Source organism: Aquarana catesbeiana, linkage group LG12 (genome assembly GCF_042186555.1).
Source record: "Aquarana catesbeiana isolate 2022-GZ linkage group LG12, ASM4218655v1, whole genome shotgun sequence".
In the NCBI taxonomy this organism is placed as follows: domain Eukaryota; kingdom Metazoa; phylum Chordata; class Amphibia; order Anura; family Ranidae; genus Aquarana; species Aquarana catesbeiana.
This window is the reverse complement of record NC_133335.1, coordinates 37415148-37439799: the sequence shown is the minus strand read 5'-3', so window position 1 is coordinate 37439799 and position 24652 is coordinate 37415148. Positions and strand designations below refer to the sequence as shown.

Here is a 24652-nt window from a genome sequence, read left to right as displayed (position 1 = left end):
TGCTACTCCTTAAATGTAGTCACCTCGTGAACCGTCACCATTGTAAGAAATGCACTGTTCACGTGGTAACTACATGTATGGAGTAGCATGACCTTCGCCTAATATCATTGGTGTTTCCTTCAAGATACACATTGGACTTGGATAATTTCACATATTTTATTTACCTTGTGAGATTTCATCTTGATGTGGACATTTGCATCTAGCACTTTGTTATTACTATGTTAGCATGGCAACATATTTGATATTTATGGTTATTTAGGTTGTCTTACTATTAGTTGCCAGCAGCTGTGTTTAATATCACTAATTATCACTAAGTCGCACCAGTGCGATTTCTATTTCCATTTTTTGTAAGCACAAATATTCCAACCAACCTAACACCAGTTAGTTGGCTGGGAGTGTTTGCTACTGTCTGCCATAGGACTGTTACTTGAGGAAACCAAAAGAGTGGATCGGGTGACAATCATCTCATATCTATAGGTAGTTTTGCACAAGTATTGGGTGCTGAAACCTTATGAATCGGACCTGTTGTCCCAGTTTCCTATTTAACCACTGTGTTTCCATTTTAGCTGTACAAAATGAACGAGACCGGATAAGCACGCGGAGGTCAAGTTATGAAGACAGTAGCCTGCCTTCAATTAATGTATTAATCCAAGCAGAAGTCCTATCACAACAGGTGAGTGATATCTCTATAACAGCAATACTAATAAATCTGCAGCGCCAATAGAATGGCAGGGCCTTCAAGTGGCCTACCAAACCCACCAGCTTTCTAGTATGTATGAAGGTGAAAGAAGGATGCTAAGAAATAAGTTTTCTTGGTTATTATTAGTAAATTAGTTAAATATATTGCTGCTGCATGATGGTGATCAACAACTCAGCAAGCAATCTGACGAATCTAGTAAATCTGGGCGTAAGTCTAATGCTTTGTAGACCTCTGCAGACCCTGTTATGTAGGTCATGGCTTATTGATTAGGAATGGTTGTTGTTTTAAGGCTGTTTGTTTAAGATTTTACCAGTGAGTACACAGACCAAGCAGAGCCAGCTCCTAACATACATGAGAACATCCCTCATCTTTTGGTTTTCATGGAAAAACTCTGGATTGCTGGGCTAATGCTCTTAGAAGAGTATGTTTATGTGCCATTACCTACAATTTTTCCCCAACAGAATTTTGTTTATTTCAGAAAAAAAATTCCATTCTGCTCCTTTGAATTTTCTGATCACTACGGTCAAAAATGATCATCAGGTGGATCCCAATTAGAAGATTAAATGAATGAAACTCTAAATCCTGGTACACACTAGTAGTTTTTTTTTTTTTTGCGATCAACCCAGCAGGGCTGAACGAAAAAATCCGTTGTCTCAGGAGGAGCTGCTGTACTGTTTCCGATGTTAGTGCAGCGATCTCAGCTGCTGTTCTATTGTATTCTGACAGGGGGGTGGCCCACCTGCCAGAACACTCCAGTCAGCGCGCTCAGCCATTGGCTGAGAGCAGTAATCGGGAGCCGATTGGCAGACCTTTTTGGTCATGACCCTTCGACAGAAGACAGCCAAATGGCCAACTCCAGTACACACGGGCCAAACGTCAGCTGGTTTCATTTGAACCGGCCGATGCTGACCGACATTCGGCTAATGTGTACAAGGCTTAATGGTGTATTGCCAGCTTTAGACTTCCTTCTAGCACACTCATTAGATTTTTACTGTTAGGTCTTTATTGTTGTTTCTGTCTCTGCTGCAGTCTTGTCATCTTCTGTATTTGTCCTGGTGATTCAAAAAATCTTTGACTTTAAATAATCTGGCCACTATGAGGCACTGAGGGAGGGTATTTTGTTTAAAAAAAAACAGCTAAAGGTTCCATCAGCTCAATAAGCCTAAGGGATTTTTTTACTACACATCTGCTGATAATTAGGCCATATTGTATATTGTTTAAGGCAGATAGATTACCACCAACAGACAGGCTGGTTGTATTGATGGACATGACTGAATAGACTATTCCTGGTTCTTGTATGATTGCTTCTGTGGTTCTTCACAGCCTCTGAAGTTCAGCATTGCAGATAAGTACATTGGACTTTCTCTTGTAGATAACCTCATCAGTGACCATGCTGAACACAGACATTCGTGGAAAGAAGATGGCCTGCATAACAGACGTCTGCGAATCCATGAAGCAGCAGCTTCTGGTCCTTGTGGAATGGGCCAAGTACATTCCAGCCTTCTGTGAACTTCCCCTAGACGATCAGGTGTGTATGTGACTTTAGGATGTTAGTGGACAAGCCTTCATAAATGGTTCTACATTGTCAGCTGTATCTGTTCTGTTCACGATAAAAGAAAAAAAAGGGCAAGAATAAATGTGGTCCTACCACACTTCATTAAAACCTTCATTGTTGGAAGAATATATTATAGTATCTGCCTCTACTACAATTCCTCTTAACGGCATTTGTCAGCCACAGAACAGGTGCTCTTTACAGGCCATATGACCATAGTTGCCAACAGTCCCGATTTTCCCGGGACAATCCCGATTTTGGGACCTTGTCCCGAATTGGAGAGTGTCCCGAATCGGGATTTTCCATAAGGAAAATCGGGAATGTTGTTTTTTTTTTTTTTTTTTTTTTTTTTTTGGAGCAGCGGGCTCCAGAAAAATGGCGGCCGGCGCCGCCGCTCTAGCTGCCTCTAGTGTTGAGTGGAGAGGGGAAGGGGGCTCGATCCGTGCAGCCAATGAAGCGGCTTCTTTGGCTGCACGGCCCCTCCTCTCTCCACTGAAGCGAGCGGCGCCGTGTCTTCCTGAAAGTTCCCCAGCCCCGTACTGCGCAAGCGCTGCGCCTGCGCAGTACAGGGGGTCCGCCATTGCCGAGGGGAACTTTCTCGGCAGAACACCGGCCGCTCCTCCACTGAGCGGGGGCCGGGCTGCATTGAGGGGGGGAGGCTGCACTAACTGAGGGGGGGCTGCACTGAGGGGGGGGGGAGGCTGCACTAACTGAGGGGGGGGAGGCTGCACTGAGGGGGGGGGCTGAACTAACTGAGGGGGGGGAGCTGCACTAACTGAGGTGGGGAGGCTGCACTAACTGGGGGGAGGCTGCACTAACTGAGGGGGCTGCACTGAGGGGGGGCTGCACTGAGGGGGGGGCTGCACTAACTGAGGGGGGGCTGCACTAACTGAAGGGGGGCTGCACTAACTGAGGGGGGGCTGCACTAACTGAGGGGGGGCTGCACTGAGGGGGGGGCTGCACTAACTGAGGGGGGGGCTGCACTAACTGAAGGGGGGCTGCACTGAGGGGGGGGCTGCACTAACTGAGGGGGGGCTGCACTAACTGAGGGGGGCTGCACTAACTGAAGGGGGGCTGCACTGAGGGGGGGGGCTGCACTAACTGAGGGGGGGGCTGCACTAACTGAAGGGGGGCTGCATTAACTGAGGGGGGGCTGCATTAACTGAGGGGGGGGGGGCTGCACTAACTGAGGGGGGGGCTGCACTAACTGAAGGGGGGCTGCATTAACTGAGGGGGGGCTGCATTAACTGAGGGGGGGGGGGCTGCACTAACTGAAGGGGGGCTGCATTAACTGAGGGGGGCTGCACTGAGGGGGGCTGCACTAACTGAGGGGGGGCTGCACTAACTGAGGGGGGGCTGCACTGGCGGGGGCACCTGATGCAAGGACAGACTCTGGCGGGGGCACCTGATGCAAGGAAAGACTCTGGCGGGGGCACCTGATGCAAGGACAGACTCTGCTGGTGGCAGGCGACGTGGCTAGTGACACGCTCAGGGATCCCACTGATTCGGCATTATGGTGAGTTGAATGATTTAATTTTATATTACAATGTAATAATAGAAATAATGCGCTTCAATCATCCTGACACCATAACAATCATGGTGCCGGGATGATTGAAGCGTTAACACCAGGTGTTTGGAGTATCTTTATCTGCTGATTGTTAAACTTTCTAGAATACACATATTTCTATTGTTGTGTAGGACCTGGGGCTGCTGTCCCGTCATTCCTCTCTCCCCCTTTCCCTCTCCCTCTCCATCCCTCATTCATCTCAGACTTTAACCACACCCTCTTGAGCCACGCCAATTTAAGCCGCGCCCACTTTCCACGCAAGACACGCCCACTTTCCACGCAAGACACGCCCACTTTCCACGCAAGACACGCCCACTTTCCACGTAAGACACGCCCATTTTTCGCCGCGGCGCGCTCCGCGCGCCGCAGCTATTAATTTTTGCTAGGCCACGCCCACAAATGAATGCCTCGCCTCCTAATTATTGATCGGCTCCGCCTACAGCCAAAAAAGTGTCCCACATATTTTTTTTTCAATGTTGGCAACTATGTATGACCTTCCTTATGGTCACTGTGCTGTCCTATCATGCATTTGATGTATTTGAGCAATTTTGTGTACATGCAGAGGTGTAATGAACTATTATCTACCCCACGCATCTATCCTGCTATGGGTGGACATTGGAGGACTGAATTACAAACTACACTAGAGTTTCCACCTCTGAATGTCACTACTTCCTCTGTACTCACAGGTCCAGGTGAGATAGAAAACCCATTTGTGCAGTGATCAAATCTGCTGATCTATGTGGCCCATTTTTTCCTAGAACTTTGGTGGGGTCCTCATATGACCATTTGGCCAAACAGGTCAAATCTGACTCTTCTGCCCAAAACTCATCTTCAGAGGTCCCCACCACCAGAATCTCCAGAGTTATACCATGCTGCTGAGTGGTACACTCTACTGTACTCCAGCCACAATGGAAATATCAGTATTGAGTGGTCTTAATCCCTTAATCCCACTCCTCAGATACCTTTTGTGTGCTGTGATGGAATCTGTGATTACAAAAACAGATAACTAAGGTAAATTCATTACTTCAAAGAGCCTATCTACTCTGAAAACTTTCATGTATATCAGATAGTCAGTGGTGGGTGCCAATAGCTAGGAAGATTCACACGTAGTGGTGACACTAATTATTAAACGCTGTCCTTCACAGGCTCTCACATCAGCTGCCTGCTGACAGAGCCACTCGTTAACCTCTGTGTCTTCAGTCACCTTTGATGTTTAACTGGGGATAGTCACAATGCTTAACTAAGTTAAAGGACCAAGTCATCCCAGCATGTAAATTTTATCTAGTCTTTTATATTTTAACTTGCCCAGCTTCTTTCTTAGCTGTGTTTGTTCTTGCTGAGGAACCTACTTTGAGTTTCTTATGAGCCCATTTACACATGCATTGAGACGCACTAAAACACATGTGTTGCTCCCTATAATATAGCATCTGTTACCATCTCAGCGTATTTTTAAAAATACAAGATGTTTTTTTTCTGTGTTTTAGTGCATTGGGTGGTCCGGCACGTGCCGGAGATGTAACACTCCCATTGGTTGTGCTCTCAACCAAACTGTCAAACCATCCAATGGCTGGTGTCATAACTGATCACATGTGCAGCACCATGGCAGTTGTAAATCACGCAGAGGCAAAATGGCAGCTTCTTTGGCTGAAAACGATAGGGGGGTTTACTTACTCTTAAAACTAGTGGATATCTAGTAAACAAACTATTGCCAGCAGAACTCTTAGAAGGTTTAGACACCAATCTGTGAAGAATGCAGGGTTGGATTTTTTCAGCTGTTCCTGTACTGTAGCCTGTTATATGTTAACAAGGCTATGGAGTTGATTTACTAAAAGTGTAGATTGCAAAATCTGGTGCAATTGTGCATGGTATCCAATCAGCTTCTAACTTCAGCTTGTACAATTAAGCTTTGACAAAAAAAAAAAACTGGAAGCTGTTTGGTTTCCATGCAGAGCTGCACCAGATTTTGCACTCTCCAGTGCAAATCAACCCCTATGAGTGTTCAGTCAAAATCAACACTCATAGGGGTTGATTTACGAAAGGCCAATAGACTGTGCACCGTGCAAAGTGCAATTGCACTCTGCAAGGGTAGTTGCTCCAGAGCTTAGTAAATGAGGTAAAGCTTCACCTTGCAAACAATACCCAATCTCATGCAAGGAAAATAAAGAAAAAAAAAATTTTTGCTTGCACATGATTGGTTAATAAAAATCAGCAGAGCTTCTGCTCATTTACTAAGCTCTGGAGCAACTGCTCTTACAGTGTGCAACTGCACTTTGCAAAGTGCACAGTCTTTTTGCCTTTAGTAAATCAACCCCATAGCCTTGTCTCAAAGCCTTTGGGGTTGTAAAATAATTACAAATCCATTATTAAAGCAATTTAAAAGTCAACATCTGCTTTAGATCTCCCCAACTGATTGCCTCATCTCATAAGATGACTCAAAGGATCATCCTACTTAACATCTGTTTTCTTCCTAGGTGGCGTTGTTACGTGCACATGCTGGAGAGCACTTACTACTGGGGGTTGCCAAAAGGTCAATGATCTACAAAGATATTTTACTTCTAGGTGAGCAACACAGATATTTCATATTTCCAGAAGTAGTCTAATTCTGTATGTGGCAGGGCTTAGAATGTATCGGTATGTTTCCCTCTGCCTCTATAGGGAGGGATAATACAGGTTGCATTTTCATTAACCTACATCAGGGGTCTCCAAACTTTCTAAGCAAAGGACCAGTTTACTGTTTTTCAGGTTTTTTAGTGGGCCAGACTGTTGTCAGTGGAAGCAAGAAATGCCCCATCATTGGTTATAATTGGTTATAATGGGAGGAATAGTGCCTTATTGATGCTATCAGTGAAGGAAATGATGTCCCATCATTGGCGTAAGTAGAAGGGATAGTGCCCCATTGTTGCTGTCAGTGAGAGGAATGGTTTCCCATCATTGGTGTTAGTAAGAGGAGAAGTGCCCCAAGGGCCGGATAAAGGCAACTAAAGGACCACATCCAGCCCCGGGCCACAGTTTGGAAAGCCCTGACACACAACATCACCTAATTTGTACAATCAGGGCTTTTTTTCAGGGGAAACTTGGTGGAACTTAGTTCCACCACCTCTGGCTCAGACCCTTGGGGGAGCCTGTTCACCACAATCACTTGTAAACACAGAAGTCCGGTTTCTGTTTACAAGTGATAGCTCTGCAGTCTGTGTGTAACCCCCCTGAACTCTGCACTCTGTATGTAATGCAATCCTGGTATTTAATGCCCCTTTAAGACCCTCCTACTGTTTGTGAAATTTGACTGACCACACCCACTATTTGATGTGATTTGGAGGGTGTGTGTGGGTGGAGGGGTTTTGGGGGGGTCATGGTTGAGTTCCAGCACCTATTGTTTGAGGGAAAAAAAGCCCTGTGTACAATCAAATGATATTTTCTAAGAAGAGTTTTTCACATAGCTGAGATGAATTTATTGCACCCATGTTGACATATTTTGTATGTAAAAATCAGTTGATGATTCTGCATGACTTTCCCTTTGCTACTTCCTATGCGAAGAACAGAGGACGGGAACATTCCAGGCAGGGGAATATGTTTCATGAAGATTGGAGGTGTCCACTACTGGGGAAAGAGTGCACATAGATAATGACCCAAATTATTAGGAGATAAAAATAATAAACACACTTTAATTACTTACACAGCCTATTTAATGATACTTGTTACTTTCACACATTCTCTTCTTTTTGTCTCTGCAGTCCCTTTCTCTCCATCCCTTCTTCTTTTTCTTTTCATTTCTCTCTCATTGTCCTTCTCTTTCTCTCTTCTTCTTTTGCTCTTTTTTCCCCCATTTTTCACCCCCTTATTCTCTCTCCCCTCTTCCTCCTCTCTCCTTCTCTCCCTGTCTTCTTTTTTCACTCTGTCGTCCATCTTTCACCCCCCACTTGTTCTCTCTCCCCTCTCCTTTTCTTCCTCTCTTTTTTTGCTTTTTATTCAATCATTCACCCTCTTCCTCTCTCTCCACAATTCCTCAGATCTCTCTCTTTCCTTCTCTCTTCTTCTTTTGCTCTCTCCACTTTTCACACCCTTCTTGTCTCTCCCCTTTTCTTGTCTCTCTTTTACTCTCTTCCTTTTTTCCTTCTTTCACTCTCTTCCATCATTTACCTCTTCATCTCTCTTCCCCTTTCCTCCTCTCTTCTTGTCTCTCTTCTCCTTTTCCTCTTTTCTTCTTTGCTCTCCCCTTGTTTCACACCCTTTTTTCTCTCTCTTGTTTCTCTTTCCTTCTTTTCCTCTCTTTTTCTTTCACTGCCTTCTCCATTTTCCCCTCTTCATCTCTCTCCCCTTCGTCCTCCTTTTTTGTCTATCTTTATATTTCTTCTTCCCTTCTTCTTTTGCTCCCTTTTTCATCTTTCACTGTCTTCATCTCTCTCTCCCCTCTTCTCCATTCTTCTTGTTTCTTGCTCCTTCTCTTCTGCCTTCTTCTTTCACTCTCTATTTCTTTTTTACCCCTTCATCTCTCTCCCCTCTTCCTCATTTCTTCTTGTCTCTCTCCTTCTCTTCCTCTCTTCTTCTTCTGCTCTTTCCCCCTTCTTTCACACCCTTTTTCTCTTACCCCTTTTTTCTCTCTCTCATTTATTTCCTCTCTTCTTCTTTTGCTCCCTTTTCAAATCCCCCCCCTCTTCATCTCTCTCCCCTCTTCCTCCTCTATTTTTATCTCTCTCCCCTTATCTTCTGGTTTCTGTCCAGGACTGAACTTCCATAAGTGTGTCCAGTTCTGTAGACCTCACTTACACAAAGATATTGACTAAATAGAATGAGTCTAGAGACGGGTAACAAAATGGTGAAAGGTCTGAGGGATAAAACATATCGAGAGCGACTTCAGGAACTTAATATGTACAGTCTGGAGGAAAGGCGGGAAAGGGGAGACATGATTGAAACCTTTGAATACATCAAGAGGGTGAATACGGTTCAGGAGGGCAGTTTTTTCAATATAAAACCAAGATCAAGAACACGGGGACATGACCTCAAACTAACTGGAGAAAAGTTTAAAACTAATCTTAGAAAGTATTATTTTACTGAAAATGTAGTTGATGCTTGGAATAAACTTCCAGTAGAGGTAGTGAGACAGTTAACAGTAAATGACTTCAAACATGCTTGGGACAAACATAGATCTATACTCAGACAATAAAGTTAACGAAAAAAAACAAAAAAAACAAACAAATAAAACACAAAAAAAAATGGGCAGACTCGATGGACTACTTTGTCTTTTACTGCTGTCACTTTTCTAAGTTTCTATGTTTCTTATCTCTTTCCTTCTCTTCCCCCTTTCTTTCTTCACTCCCTCTTCTATCATTCACCCCTTCATCTCTCTCTCTCTCTCTCCCCCTTCCTCCTCTCTCTTCTTCTTCCTCTCTTCTCCTCCCCCCTTCCTTCCTCCTCTCGTCTCCTCTCTCTCTCTCCCTCCTTCCTCCTCTCTTCTCCTCTTGTTCTCTCCCTCTTCCTCTCTTCTCTCTCTCACTCTCTCCCGTCATCCTTTCATCTCCTCTCTCTCTCCCCCTTCCTCCTTTCTTCTCCTCTCTCTCTCCTTCTTCCTCTCTTCACCTTCCTCCTCTCGTCTGCTCTCTCTCCCCCCTTCCTCCTCTCTTCTGCTCTTGTTCTCTCCCTCTTCCTCTCTTCTCCTCTCTCTCGCTCTCTCCATTCATCCTCTCATCTCCTCTCTCCCCCTTCCTCCTTTCTTCTCCTCTCTCTCTCCCCCTTCCTCCTTTCTTCTCCTCTCTCTCTCCTTCTTCCTCTCGTCTCCTCTCTCTCTCTCCCTCTTCCTCCTCTCTTTTTCTTCCTCTCTTCTCCCCTCTATCTCCCCCTTCCTCCTCTATTCTCCTCTTTCTCCCCCCCCTTCTTCTCCCTCTCCTTCTTCCTCTCTTCTCCTCTCTCTATCCTTCTTCCTCTCTTCTCCTTTCTTCCCCTTCCTGTTCTCTTCTCCTTTCTTCCCCTTCCTTTTCTATTCTCCTCTATCTCTCCCCTTTCCTCCTCTCTTCTCCTCTCTCTCCCCCTTTCCTCCTCTCTTCTCCTCTCTCTCCCCCTTCCTCCTCTCCTCTCCTCCCTCTATCCTTCTTCTTCTTTTCTCCTCTCTCCCACTTCCTCCTCTCGTCTCCTCTCTCCCCTCCTTCCTACTTTCTTCTCCTCTCTCTCTCCTTCTTTCTCTCTTCTCCTCTCTCTCGCCCTTCCTCCTCTCTTCTCCTCTTGCTCTCTCCTTCTTCCTCTCTTCTCCCCTCTCTCTCCCTTCATCCTCTTCTCATCTCTCTCCCCCTTTCTCTCTCCCTTCATCCTCTTCTCCTCTCTTTCTCTCTCCCCCCTCCTCTCTTCTCCCCTCTCTCTCCCCTTCCTCTCTCCTCCTCTCTCTCTCTTCTCTCCCTCTTCCTCCTCTTCTTTCCACTCTCTCTCCCCCTTCCTCCTCTCTTCTCCCTCTCTCTCCCCCTTCCTCCTCTCTTCTCCCCTCTCTCTCCCCTTTCCTCCACTCTTCTCCTTCTTTCCTCTCTTCTCCTTTTTCTCTCCATTTCTTTTGCCATTTCTCTCTGAGTGAAAGGAATACCTCCAGTCCTAGGACATTATTAGTGGTTAAAGAGAATAGGAGATGAGTCCAGGAATATATCCCCCTTCTTTTCTCCCTGCTCCCCTTGTCTATCCCCCCCCACCCATCGCTCTCTCTCCCCATCATAGACAGAATCATTTCATGGGTATCAAGTCATCAGTTTCTAGGTTACTGTTTTGTCACAAATACCAGTCACCTGACATCATGTTTATGGCCTGTTGTTAAGATAATGTGTGATATCTTTATATGTTAAACATTAGTGACCCTCTCTGATAAGCATCCGCATTGAAAAGAGCCAGACAGAGAGAGCACTTAAGACACACCTGCAAACAAACTCCTGTTTAATTTGGGATTGCTGTGAAGGATAGGAGCCGAGGGGAGGGGGTGCTTCCATTAAACACAGTTGGGCACCTTAATGAAAAACCAAATGTCTTTTCTGGTTTTGGACACAGTGGAGAGGGGGTTCAGGCCTCTGTCAGGTTTTTATTGGTGTTCCTGTAGCCATTGAGAACATTTCCCTTCACTTCCTATGTGGTCAGCAAGACAGCAAGCAAGCAAAATCCCCCTATCTGGGTCACAGACAGTGATATTTTTAACATATAACAGAGTGGGGATAAGTTAGAACCTAATTTCTCTCTATGTGACCACAGAAACTTGTAATACCTCCAGAGACATGGTTATAGCCATAGCAGCTCAGGCATCTATGACCAGAAGCTATGAAGGCAAGACATCTACTCATAAAAGGGTAGAAGCAGGGGAGATCTGTGACAAAGATCATTTTTGGGTCATGATTGGGGTTAATGTTACAGTACCGAATCTGTGTCAAACTCAATTTCATCACAGGCCACAACAGTAGTATGGTTGCCCTCAAAGGTTGTATCTGGGGAGCGCTACGTACAGAGTGCAGGGTTCAGGAGTGTGTTAGGTACAGAGTTTAGGGGTGTGTTGTGTACAGAATGCAACCTCAACCCCAGCAAAGCTTCCTCGCATCTCTCTCCTACCTGGCCTGGTTAGAGTAACTCCCTGTGTAGGGGGCTCTGCCGTTCTCTCTCTCAGATTCTGGAGGTCTGTCTCCACCGCACCCCGTCATGAGTGTGTGCAGGGATCTGTTAGTTACAGGAGCAGCTGAGAGCAAAGTTGTCCCTTGTAAACACAGAAGGCTTCTGTGTTTACAAGTGACAGTGAGGAGCGGAAGGTGAGAGCCAGAGGTTGCAGAACTCCATTCTGCAACGTTCCGTCTGCAAAATTGGGTGCGAGGGCCACATGACCTTGCTTTGTGCACTGGTCCGAATCATTTGGTGGAGGGGGGATTATGGTGTGGGGTTGTTTTTCAGGGGTTGGGCTTTGCCCCTTAGTTGCAGTGAAGGGAACTTTTAAGGCATCAAGATACCAAGACATAGACAAAAGATAATTTCATGCTCCCAACTTTGTAGGAACAGTTTGGGGATGGCCCCTTCCTGTTCCAACATGACTGCACACCAGTGCACAAAGCAAGATCCATAAAGACATGGATGAGCGAGTTTGGGGTGGAGGAACTTGACTGGTCTGCATAGAGTCCTGACCTCAACCCAATAGAACACCTTTGGGATGAATTAGAGTGGAGACTGTGAGGCCTTCTCATCCAACATCAGTGCCTGACCTCACAAATGCTCTTCTGGAAGAATGGTCAAACATTCCCATAGACACACTCCTAAACCTTGTGGACAGCCTTCCCAGAAGAGTTGAAGCTGTTATAGCTGCAAAGGGTGGGCCAACTCAATATTGAACTCTACGGAATAAGACTGAGATGCCATTAAAGTTCATGTGTGTGTAAAGGCAGGCGTCCCAATACTTTTGGCAATATAGTGTATATGTGCTATGGGGTCCAGTAGTTGGAGGGGGCTCCACTAGTTGTTGAGTGTGACTGTGAAGAAAACACAGATTCGGTACTGTAACATTAACCCCAATCATGACCCAAAAATGATCTTTGTCACAGATCTCCCCTGCTTCTACCCTTTTATGAGTAGATTTCTTGCCTTCATAGCTTCTGGTCATCCTAGTCATCACTCTCATATTAATCCTCTATCTCTAAGACTGTCTTCCTGAAGCGTAAAACTAATTAGTCACATTTTAAAGAAGTTTATTTTAATGATAATGAAAGAGGAGGATTGGGATTATTGTGGTGCTTGAAATAATTGATACAAATAAGAATGATATAAAACAGTTTCTTTATTAGTACAGAGAAATGAACAAAGGGTTCAATTAAAAATAGTGATATTACATATAATGGTGGGTCGCTGGTATCCCAATAGAATGAAGGTGGTCACAAGTAGATGTTGTACCCCAACATGTTTCGCCAGTGATGGCTTCCTCGGGGGTTTGTTTGGGACCACCAAAAATAACCCAGCTCTAGTAAAATACAAAACAGAATATCAGTTGATTATACAAATAATAACGTACAAAGGTATAAAAAAAAATAGATCAAAAAGACACAAAACAGCATTTGTCATGGCTTCAAAGAGACCTCGGCCTCCGCCAGTCCCGAACCAGAAAATGGACAAAATGGGGGGCCCCCAAAAAGAAGGGGGGTAGACATGGCACTAAAGCATCTTTTTGTTTATTATTTTTTACTAACAAACCACAATGTTCAACACTTGCTGGCTAGGGCGGTGGAAGGGTTTAAAATTTGCATCACAGCCCCAAGATCCCAAAAAAGTTCAGTTGATGCTGAAAAATGCTGGTAAGCTACCTAGTAAGTCTCAATTGACACAAATGTCACAGAGGAAGGTCACTGGGAACCCTATCAAAATTATGGTATGGGGCCCATGAATAGTTTTTATGCTCCTGCTTACTAATCAGCAGTTTCAGGCTCCCTCCAGCTGCCATAAACCCAACATGGCTTCCTCCTCTGTCAAAGGGCGGAATCTGTGTTCAGACAGAGCTACTCATTGGCTGGTTATGCCTGAGTGCCATTGGACTACCAGGCCACCAGCAATTTCATAAGGAGCATTGGGGAATGGCATCCTTCACATTTTTTTTATCTAGTCTCCAGGTCTCAATCAGTTATCAAGTGGTCACTGGCTGTTTCATGTCAAATTTTGGGGAAATTGAAAGTGTGACAGCTAAAAGTTACATAGTGTCAATTTATTGCTCTGGCCCACCTCTAAGAAGCTTAAAGGAAATGTATTTTTTCTTTAGGAAATGACCGACTGATACCAAGGAACTGTCCAGAACTTGAAGTGGGGCGAGTGGCTGTGAGAATCCTGGATGAGTTGGTGTTTCCATTCCAGGAGCTGCAGATTGATGATAATGAATACGCCTGTTTAAAAGCAATAATCTTTTTTGATCCTGGTACGTATCGTCTGGGCCAAAAGAGGCCACCGTACTTTTAGTGTCTTCATCCCAGGAACATAGGAAAAATTTATATTGGCAGCACTAAAGCTGGGAGGAGATCACAAAATCTTCAGCAATCTAGTTTGGGGGTTGTTGTTAATCCTGGCCCTTTCTAAAGAAGAACATGGTGTTGATGAAATTCTGGTGTAAATAAGAAAAGTTTTAGGAATTATATAATAATAATAAAAAAAATATATATATATTTTTTTACCTGTTGTCAAGATGCCAAAGGATTGAGTGATCCTACGAAAATCAAGAGGATGAGATATCAGGTTCAAGTGAGTTTGGAAGATTATATCAATGACCGACAGTATGACTCTCGAGGAAGGTTTGGAGAGCTGCTCCTCCTCCTGCCCACTCTGCAAAGCATCACCTGGCAGATGATCGAGCAAATCCAGTTCGTCAAACTGTTTGGAATGGCGAAGATTGACAACTTGCTGCAGGAGATGCTGCTGGGAGGTCAGTAGAGCACCTAAATATCCATGTCCAACCATTTTTGCATGCTGTTCCACATGAAAATATTAACATATAACCCTAACAATAAATTTATTTTATTTGTTTTCTTTGGATCTGTTAAAAGTATCACTGGAAGCGTTTTTGTTATATCTGATAAGTTTAAAATAAGACCATTTAGCCTGCCACAAATCCAGTGAGCTCCTAACTTCTGCCTCTGCTGCACTGTGCATTAGTTACATTGCTCCCAGTTCTGCCTGTAAACTACAGAACACCTTCCAATCAGTGGCGGCCCATAATGCAAGGCGCAGGGGCGCTGCCCCCCTATCCATGCTTCCAGCCCCCTAATCTACATGCGGGTAGCCGGACACATTGATTCCAATGGGTCTTTGTTTTTGCCCACACCATAGATGGGCCAAGTGCGGGGCTGGAAACCGACTGCCCGGGGGGGAGGGGGGGTTGGCTGTGGGTGCATTGTTTGCCTCACCCCCCCCAAGAAATATACCACCAGCCGCCACTGCTTCCAATGTTATAGAGCTGGAGAGGTGTTTGACAGTCCTGTCCTTGGATGACTATGCTTCTCCTCCATAGATATAGCACACTGAGAAAACATAACCACCCAGGCACAGGAAGTGTGTTATCAGCAGTATAATGAGTTGAAAATGAAATTAAAAAAGAAAATGAATGCACCCACCGTGTCTACGAACTTGTACGCTTCAATATATTACATTTTGCTTTTAGGGTTTAAGTACACTTTTAAGAAGACGTTTTTAATAAGCTGCAGAGCTGTTATCCTGACCATAACTCCATTACCCAGAAAGTCATTGACCTGGTCCTTTATCCCTGTTCTAGGTCAGTAACTCTTGAGGTAGCGAAGCCAGGATGATACACACGGGTTTGTACCATTAACAATCTAGTTATCAATGGCAATCCCAATTGTTCATGTCCTTATAGTTTAAAGGTGTTATTTCAGCTGCCACCCTTACATCTATAGCCTACATGACTCTGCTGTATGTGTACTATACTACAACCAGCACTGATATCCATTACTATCTCTATGTTCCTCTGTCACAGGATCAGCAAATGACGCCCCCCACTCTCATCATTCACTTCACCCCCACCTGGTCCAGGAACATTTGGCAACCAACGTCATAGTGGCCAACAACACGATACCAGCTCAGCTACACAATGGACAGATGTGTAAGTAGACAATTCTTCCCTGTGGTTCCCTCTTTACAGCCTAGTAGGATTAAAGTATACCTGTCACCCAAGCTCAGAGGAGGGCTTTTTTTTTCTGTGTGGTTTTCAATAAGTTTTCAGTATTCTGACTTGGCATGATGGCACCAGGCTTTCTGCCCATTATGTGATATCACTAGCTCAAAAATGACCATCTCCACCAAATGGTGCACGTTAAAGTAGAACTATAGGCAAGATTTTTTTTTTTTCATTTTGGATGAATCCAATCCAAAACGATAGAGTTTTGCCCTTAGTTATACTTTAGGAAATATTATAGGTGATGCCATGCCATGAGCCATTTTGGCCTATTAAATACCTAGGCTATGATATCCGCTTTACAGCTCAACATAATGGTTATGTTTTGCTGCTCTTTTTCTCTGTGAAAGCCTATGCAGCAGCCATCAGCTTAGGCTCCTTGTAGTTGTATCTCCTTCACTTAATTTCTCCACTGGATAGGACCTAATATACAGTTGTGCTCATATTTTCTTTCACTCATGGTTAGTGTTTGGTTGAAGCCATTTATTATCAATCAACCGTGTTTACTCTTTTTAAATCATAATGACAACAGAAACGACCCAAATGACCCTGATCAAAGGTTTACATACCCCAATTCTTAATACTGTGTATTGCCCCCTTTAACATCAATAACAGCTTGAAGTCTATTGTGGTATTTGTGGATGATGCTCTTTATCTTCTCAGATGGTAAAGATGCCCATTCCTCTTGGCAAAAACCCTCCAGTTCCTATAAATTCTTGGGCTGTCTTGCATGAACTGCTAGTTTGAGATCTCCCCAGAGTGGCTCAATGATATTGAGGTCAGGAGACTGAGATGGCCACTCCAGAACCTTCACTTGATTCTGCTGTAGCCAGTGATAGGTCAACTTGGCCGTGTTTTGGATCATTGTCATGTTGGAATGTCCAAGTACATCCCATGTGCAGCTTCCGGGCTGATGAATGCAAATGTTCCTCCATTATTTTTTGATAACATACTGCATTCATCTTGCCATCAATTTCGACCAAATTTCCTGTGCCTTTGTAGCTCACACATCCCCAAAACATCAGCGATCCACCTCCGTGTTTCACAGTAGGAATGGTGTACCTGTCATCATAGGCCTTGGTGACTCCTCTTCCAATGTAGCGTTTATGGTTGTGGCCAAAAAGCTCAATTTTGGTCTCATCACTCCAAATGACTTTGTGCTAGAAGGTTTGAGGCTTGTCTCTGTGCTGTTTGGCGGATTGTAAGTGGGATACTCGACCATGCAGTCTTTCTTCAAGTGCCTCCTTATTGTGCATTGTGAAACAGTCACACCATGTGTTTTCAGAGAGTCCTGTATTTCACCTGAAGTTATTTGTGGGTTTTTCTTTGCATCCCGAACAATTTTCCTGGCAGTTGTGGCTGAAATTTTAGTTGGTCTACTTGACTGTAGTTTGGTTTCAACAGAACCCCTCATTTTCCACTTCTTGATTAGAGTTTGAACACTGCTGATTGGCATTCTCAATTCCTTGGATATCTTTTTATATCCCTTTCCTGTTTTATACAGTTTATTTACCTTTTCCCGCAGATCCTTTAACAATTCTTTTGCTTTCCCCATGACTCAGAATCCAGAAACATCAGTGCAGCACTGGATGATAGATACAAGGGTCTGTCAGGTGTCCCGAAACTCATTGACCTTTTATACACACACACTAATTACAAGCAAATAGATCACAGATGAGGATGGTTACCTTTAATAGCCATTCAGAGAGTTGAAGCTGTTATAGCTGCAAAGGGTGGGCCAACTCAATATTGAACCCTACAGAAGAAGACTGGGATGCCATTAAAGTTCATGTGCGTGTAAAGGTGTCCAAATACTTTTGATTATTATAGTGTATTTATACAGTATGAACAAAACACCTGCCTGTCATGTTTCACAAAATATATTTTTCTTTTTTTAACAGCTACACCAGAGACACCACAGCCATCCCCACCTGCAGGCTCAGGAGCAGAGCAATATACGATAGTTCATGGTGCCATCTCGGCTCTGTCCAAACAGCCCACCTCTATTCCACAGCCAACCATCACCAAACAAGAGAGCATATGACTCACTGCCAGGGCATACTAGCAGTAAAGAACTTACTGACTGCAAGGAATGCCCAAATTATGGGAAAAGGCTGCTTGCTTCAAAGCCTGAACTACCCCTTCCCCCAAAGATAAAAGCCATTTCTGCCTTATATGAGTGATATTTCTGGATATTTTTATGTTTTAGAACTTTTTGCATTCACTTTTAGCCTCTAAAACTTTTATATGTGCCATTTAAAGACTTATGTGGCAATATGCATAGAATCTTATTCTGCCGTCACTGGTTGCCAGTAGGTTGAAGACTGGATAAACCCAAAAATGCCTACTGGATCTTCTAGCACTGTGAATTTTTGTAAGCATAAATCTGCAGTGATTTTAGGAGTGTTGATGCTTCATGACGCTGCAGCCGGAACTGTGTCTCAGTCTGGATATTTCAAGATTTGGGCCAAACTGTTGAATGGAGCTGTACACCAAGTGCAGGACAAAGCCATATCTCTCAGCTATACTTGTTTAAGAAGGATTCATCTGTGGACTGCCTAAATCTCATAAGGGGTGGAGACCAAGTATGGCATCTCTGAAAACCGCAAGGGGATTGGCAGAGCTGAACAATTGTCCTATGTTTAGAAGCTATGTTCAGAAAGAACTGTCCAAAGAAGTAAAGTGAAACATATAATATGACTCTCTAAGTTGGGGCAGTCACAAGAGGCCCTAACAATTTTGGGGGTCTGTAAATGGGTAATGTGTTCCCCCCATTCTGCGGGTGGCTATAGACTGATTCCTAGTGTGCCTAATTATTCTTCTATATCTAAAAAGCCATAACTACTGTGAAATTGTCTTCCCTGTCTAGTTTATTTGTTTTAAAAAAAATGTACCGGTACTATAAAATGTTTTTTTTTTTTTACATTGTAACTTTTTTTTTTTTTGCTATAGTAAGTAAAGTAAAATACTCAAATTTGGATACAATGAATATCCACAAAATAGCTGCTGCATGTGTCAATCACGTGTTTGTAGTGTGCAATAAACAACCACCAGGTTCACACAGACAAAACTTGCATAGGGTATGACACCTATCCTTAATCCCTCATGGCACAAGGCTCCTGATAGAGACAAGATACTCAAGGTCCACATTGCCAAATCGGGTGGTGGCCCACCCTTACGGATCAGCAGGAGCCAAACCACCAAGTATTAGATCAGGGTTCTCAATAGATTTTTCCCTTATATATTATAATAAAATGTTACTCTACTGACCCCCTTCCTCAGTGAGCACGTTCCTAGATCCCAATCCCTGCTGTCAAATAGACTAATTATCCCTAGACCTATAGTCTAATTAACTGACATATTGATGTTGTTAAATTTGACCTGGGCATCTAAACTTCATCACGTATGAGTTCATCTACTTAAGGCAAAAATATGAAGGACATCTTGTCACTGTTCAACTAAAACCAAATGGGGAGAGATTGACATATTCTGATCTTCTCAGAACTTTTGGACACCAAACAATCAGCTGTCTACACCTAGCTCCCAGCCCTCTTTTCTCATTGATGCTCCTGATGTTTATAGCACAAAGTACCTACAGCCTTGGGGTTGAAACTATGCCTTACTGAAAAAACAATTATCATTAACTGTGAGCAAAACGGCTGATTGTTGGATAGGTACCAATTGGACCAACCCTCTTCTTTCCAGCTTGAACACAGTAATGGCAAGCTTTCACCTTCTCATTGAAAGTAGAAAACTCCTTCAAGTCAATCTTCTTAAAGAAGCAAACCCACTGCCTGATAATTCTTTCACAAATTGTACACTGCCAAAACACGCCGAAAACCCTACTATTTAAACACACACAAAACACACTTTTATATTTTAGTTTGGAATATATATTGAGGCTTTGCAAAGAGCAATGAACTGCACTAACTCATGACAGCCAACCAATATTTTTTTCTACCATCACAGAGTAGCCAGACTTTGAAAGGTTGGTTGCTAGGACTTACCAAACAAATGTAACAATGAATGACCTGGGAGAGGCCTTTCGCAATACAAAAGGAACCAATGCAAGATACCACTGCCAAAACAACCCCTTGTGCCATTCCATGTATAGATATGTGATATTGTCACTAATTTATTTGTTCCTTTCCAATGAATGCACTCACTAAATTATTTTTGTATATTTTGCCGATTGCTGAAAATTTACAATTTTCTATGTCAGTCATGTTGTAATTTAGGATTTTTATTATCGTTCCTTTCGTGTTGTTATTTGATGCTTAATACTGTTTATTACAAGCCTCGCGTATGGAAATGTCTTAAGGAAGAACTGCCCGTGTTGCACGTAGCAGCAGATTCGATTCTCCTTTCTCATATTGCTGGTAACGTTTTATTGTGTTGATTGTGTTGCATCCATGGGTACGAGAAGACAACAATGGCTTTGGGGGAATGGCCGATGGCAGAAATAGGACAACTTGAACCAATTACAGCTGTATCCCCAGGGCTGCTATTGGGGCTGTAAGAAGTACTCTGCCCCATGCAACACAAGCATGCTTGTTCATCCATTGATCGTATGGAGAATGCCCAATCATGAGTTGGATTAACCTCAATCTGAGATCTTAAGTCTATAGCTGGTTTTATGAAATAGAAAGTAGAACCTGATCAATTGTCCTTCAGTGATGATATGAGGCCTTTGTGTTCAGCTGTTTTGACCTCATTTTTGATATAATAGCCTTTTTATGCAAATAAAAATGTTTCCTGCCTATAGTTTGGTATGAATAAACAAAAACCTTTTTTTTCTACCTTCATGTCTCTTGTCTTTTGTTTGTACAGAACTTTAAAGAGAATGTAGGTTCTATAGTTGCCACTGTATGTTTTTCTTATCATGCATAGCTTTAACATGCCAGGGTCCTGATAATCTCTTACTATAGCGGGATAGGTAAGCAAATCAGATAGGGAAGAAGAAGGTGGCAGGGATCCAATAAGGGGATGAAAGAGGAAGGCCAAGGGGAAATTGAAGTGTGAGAGCCATTTGGATCAGAAGGAGAGTGCAGGGGTGTTCCCACTGAAACTGCAATAGACAAGAAGCTAAAATCAAGACCTCCAGGAAGTACAGAGTGGGAGATAAATTGAATATATAGTATGCAATTACCTTCACTGCATCCTCCAATGACAGCACTGCAGTACATTTCCCATCCTAGTGCATTGAAGGAGTTGGCATTATAGATTTGATGTGTCAGAGGTAACAGTAAACTATACATGAGGCTAACCAAGATATGTGTGTGAGCTGCTCAGGCTGTATGGGAATGAAGTCCTGTGCCCACCACTGTGAGTGCTGGGCTGGAAGGGAGCTAGTCTATGCTCCATGCAATGGTAGGGATTGTTAGGTGTCCCAGATGTCACACATCATGTCAAAGCTTGCTGTGTGATAGTGAATGGCAGTCTCAGTCTGGACGCTCCCCCAACAGGGATCCCCATGAGTAAGCTCCGGTGGGCGGAGTTAAACTCTATGGGGCATGGCCTGGCAGGGACTGCCATTTATTATTACACAGCAGGCTTTGCCTTGACGTGTGGCTTCCGGTACACCTATCACTTCCTATATATGATGCTAAAAGTGTATCTAAACCCAAGAACAAAGGTGCAATTTATTTCAGCTTATCAGTCCTTAGATGTAGTGCATGCATTAGATTTCTTTTTCAGGATTTTTTATTTTATTTTTACCTGGTGATCCAGTAATACACTTCCTGTCCTAGGGTGACAACACTCCCTCACCATACGGTATCTATAGGAGGACGTACACGGTGGCTTGCACCAGTGTAGTGTTGATCATTAATGGTCAAGTAAGCAGGTAGGTGGTGAGACATTAGCAGAAAGTCTGCCAAATCTCATAATCAACATCAGGCTACCCATAGGCACTGAGACATATCCTTAGAAGAACAGCTCATCCTCTCTGGCACTGGGCTGTATTCTGTGCGGTACTTGGTACTAGGTCACGATTAATAACAAGTCCTTCTAACATTTAGAGATGCTCATTATTACCTCTTAAAAGTTCCTCTAGATAGCCCTGGTGCCCCCATATAGCCTAATCACCTGAGTACAATGCAAGGCTCCAATTTGGATGTGGATTTGGAAAATTTATGGTAACCCTTCGGCCAAGTTTAAAAATCTGTGTAGACTTCCTTGTGTGATTTGTAAAAAAATCACGATTCGTTTATCTTTACAACTGGTGTGAAATATCTGAACAGAGCATAGATTGCAGCAGTAAACAACCACTTGACTTGCAATCGGCCATAAAACAGAGTAACGGGGTTGTGGGTAGGAAAATGTGACTACGTGGCAATGCTGATACAGCAGAGATTGTGTGCCAGGGTGCGCAGCATCGTCAAGAATCACTGAAAAACATAACGTCATATTATCTTAACGGCATAGTAACCACTATAAAAAAAACAGTATTAGCTAGCCTGTACCTAGGGGGACGTACTCTAGCCAAACAGCTTAACACACAAAGAAGTTCATTTCACCTGCCAAATATTTCAAATTCTGCTTATACACCATTTACATCACTGCCTGGCCGTAATGCCTCAAATGAGCCAAGCAGTGGCCAAGGTCTAGTGAATGACTTGGTCTTTCTCAACCTTTACAACACAGAGGAGCCCTTGAAATAACTTTCTGGTCTCAGGGAACCCCTATTAAAAGTTACTATTACCCCCTTACAGATAGCTACACTTTGTTTAAGTTTACATACTGGAAGCCGGAGAACTGAGCCAGGTTAGTATAACAATCTCCTTTAGATCTACCAATGACTTTGTAGTGCAAGGGCCTCGCTGGTGGAATAATTTTTATTACAAATATTATATAGTTTTGGTAACTCTAAAGGAGGTTGTATAGAGGTTTTAAAGTCAGTTTTAACACGTATAGCTGTATATCTCAACCTTTTCTAGTCATTGCACCCATTAAAAGTAAAGTGCAAAATCTCAAGCCCCCCACCCCAGTCTAAAAATGTAGAAAAGTAAATATTACTCAGCCTGGGACCAGGCACACAACCACCATGATGAAATTAACTTCATATCAGAAGCCCCCCTTCATCAGAGGTTCCCCATCACATTAGAGCCCCCTTCATTAGAGGTTCCACCTTCACATCAGAGCCCCCTTTACATCAGAGGTTCTCCCATCACATCAGAGGTTCCCCCATCAAATCAGAGCCCCACTTTACATCAGAGGTTCCCCCATCACATCAGAAGCCCCCTTTCACTTCAGAGGTTCCCCCATCACATCATAGCCCCCTTTACACCAGCGGTTCCCAAATCACATCAAAGGTTCCCCATCACATTAGAGTAGGGTTGCCACCTGTCCAGGATGCAGTTCGGGTTTTAGAATCATGTGTCCGGGTTTCAGACTGCCTGAAACCCGGACACATATTCAGACAATACTATGGTTTCCCAGCAGGGTTGCTGGCTGCAGTTGTCTAAGCCGAGAGTTTCTGTTACACTCTCTTTCACACTGCCCAAAGCCAACAATAACAATCCCCCCCCCCCACCCCCCCACACTGATGGTAGAGGAGAGAGGGCTCGATCTGCTCCTCTTCCTCGCGCCCCTACCCCTCAGTGTCTGCCCACACCCCAATCCCCAGTGCTGTGCCTCAGAAAATGAAAGTGTGGTAGTGGGGGGATTTGAAGCCCAGCAGTCGCAGATAGATCTGGATGAGAGGTGCTGACTGACAAGGGGTGAGTGAGCTCACCATCCATCCCTGCCTGTGACTTAAGTTTTCCCCCCTCTCTCTCCTCTCAGAGCACCCCTTACATCAGATCAGAGTTCTCCTTTACACCAGAGGCCGCAGTGTTCCCCCTTTACATCAGAGTCTTCTCTGTACATCAGAGTTCCCAATGTTCCCCCTTAGATCAGGGTTCCCAGAGCATCCCTTATGACAGGGTCCCCAGAGTTCTCCCTCCCCCCTTACAGTGTAAGGGAACTCTGCGAGTTCAGACATAAAGGGGGAACTCTGCGGATTCAGATGTGAAGGGGAACTCTTGTCATTAACTTTATATGATTAAATGAAATTTTATTTAATTGGAAAATATATGTTTAGTTTATACTATTAAAAAAAATTCTGTGTGCCTCTAAAGTATTTGGGTTTGACTTGAAGAAAAGGTGGCGACCCTATCTATCCCCTGTCACGTCTGGCGGGCAGTATTGCTGCCGAATGCAGTGCAGTGTCACAGGATTTACAGGAATAATACAGGGGGGCATATCACCTCCAAGTAGGGTTGCCACTAGGGTGACCACATTTCCAAACTGCCATTCAGGGACCCCCCCCCCCCCAAAAAAAAGATGATTTTTGACAAATTTTTTTGCCGTTTTTTGGGGCAGGGCATACGAAATCAGCGGGCCCGTGTGCAAGATCAAAAGTGGGCCCTAGGCATCAAGAACAACAACAATATGGTGCGCAAAGCGTGTCGTAATGAACTGTGGACATTTCTTAAATTGCACTAAATATTGGCTTAAAGGGGGTGTTCTTAAAGAGAGTCTGAGATGACTTGTATAGTGCAGAATGTGTTAATGTTAAATAGGGAATGCAGAGTGTATGGCGGTGGGTAATATGTACAGGAGAGGAGTGCGGAATGTATGGCGGTGGGTAATATATACAGGAGAGGAGTGCAGAATGTATGGCGGTGGGTAATATGTACAGGAGAGGAGTGCGGAATGTATGGCGGTGGGTAATATGTACAGGAGAGGAGTGCGGAATGTATGGCAGTGGGTAATATGTACAGGAGAGGAGTATGGAGTGTATGGCGGGGGGTAATATGTACAGGAGAGGAGTGCGGAATGTATGGCGGTGGGTAATATGTACAGGAGAGGAGTGCGGAATGTATGGCGGTGGGTAATATGTACAGGAGAGGAGTGCGGAATGTATGGCGGTGGGTAATATGTACAGGAGAGGAGTGCGGAATGTATGGCGGTGGGTAATATGTACAGGAGAGGAGTATGGAGTGTATGGCGGGGGGTAATATGTACAGGAGAGGAGTGCGGAATGTATGGCGGTGGGTAATATGTACAGGAGAGGAGTGCGGAATGTATGGCGGTGGGTAATATGTACAGGAGAGGAGTATGGAGTGTATGGCGGTGGGTAATATGTACAGGAGAGGAGTGTGGAGTGTATGGCGGTGGGTAATATGTACA

At 43.9% G+C, this 24652-nt stretch overlaps 1 protein-coding gene across 2 annotated transcripts in view; it reads left to right on the top strand.

The window, feature by feature from the left end:
• HNF4A (hepatocyte nuclear factor 4 alpha) overlaps window positions 1–20277 on the top strand; it is a 162155-nt gene extending 141878 nt beyond the window's left edge. For both annotated transcript variants that reach the window (XM_073607588.1, XM_073607587.1), the window contains exons 4-10: window positions 567–673; window positions 2073–2228; window positions 6291–6378; window positions 13559–13711; window positions 13976–14212; window positions 15281–15406; window positions 17380–20277. In XM_073607588.1, coding sequence (XP_073463689.1) covers window positions 567–673; window positions 2073–2228; window positions 6291–6378; window positions 13559–13711; window positions 13976–14212; window positions 15281–15406; window positions 17380–17522 — 1010 coding nt within the window. In that variant the 3' untranslated portion in view covers window positions 17523–20277. The remainder of the gene's footprint in view (window positions 1–566; window positions 674–2072; window positions 2229–6290; window positions 6379–13558; window positions 13712–13975; window positions 14213–15280; window positions 15407–17379) is intronic.
• Window positions 20278–24652: the final 4375 nt, after the last annotated feature.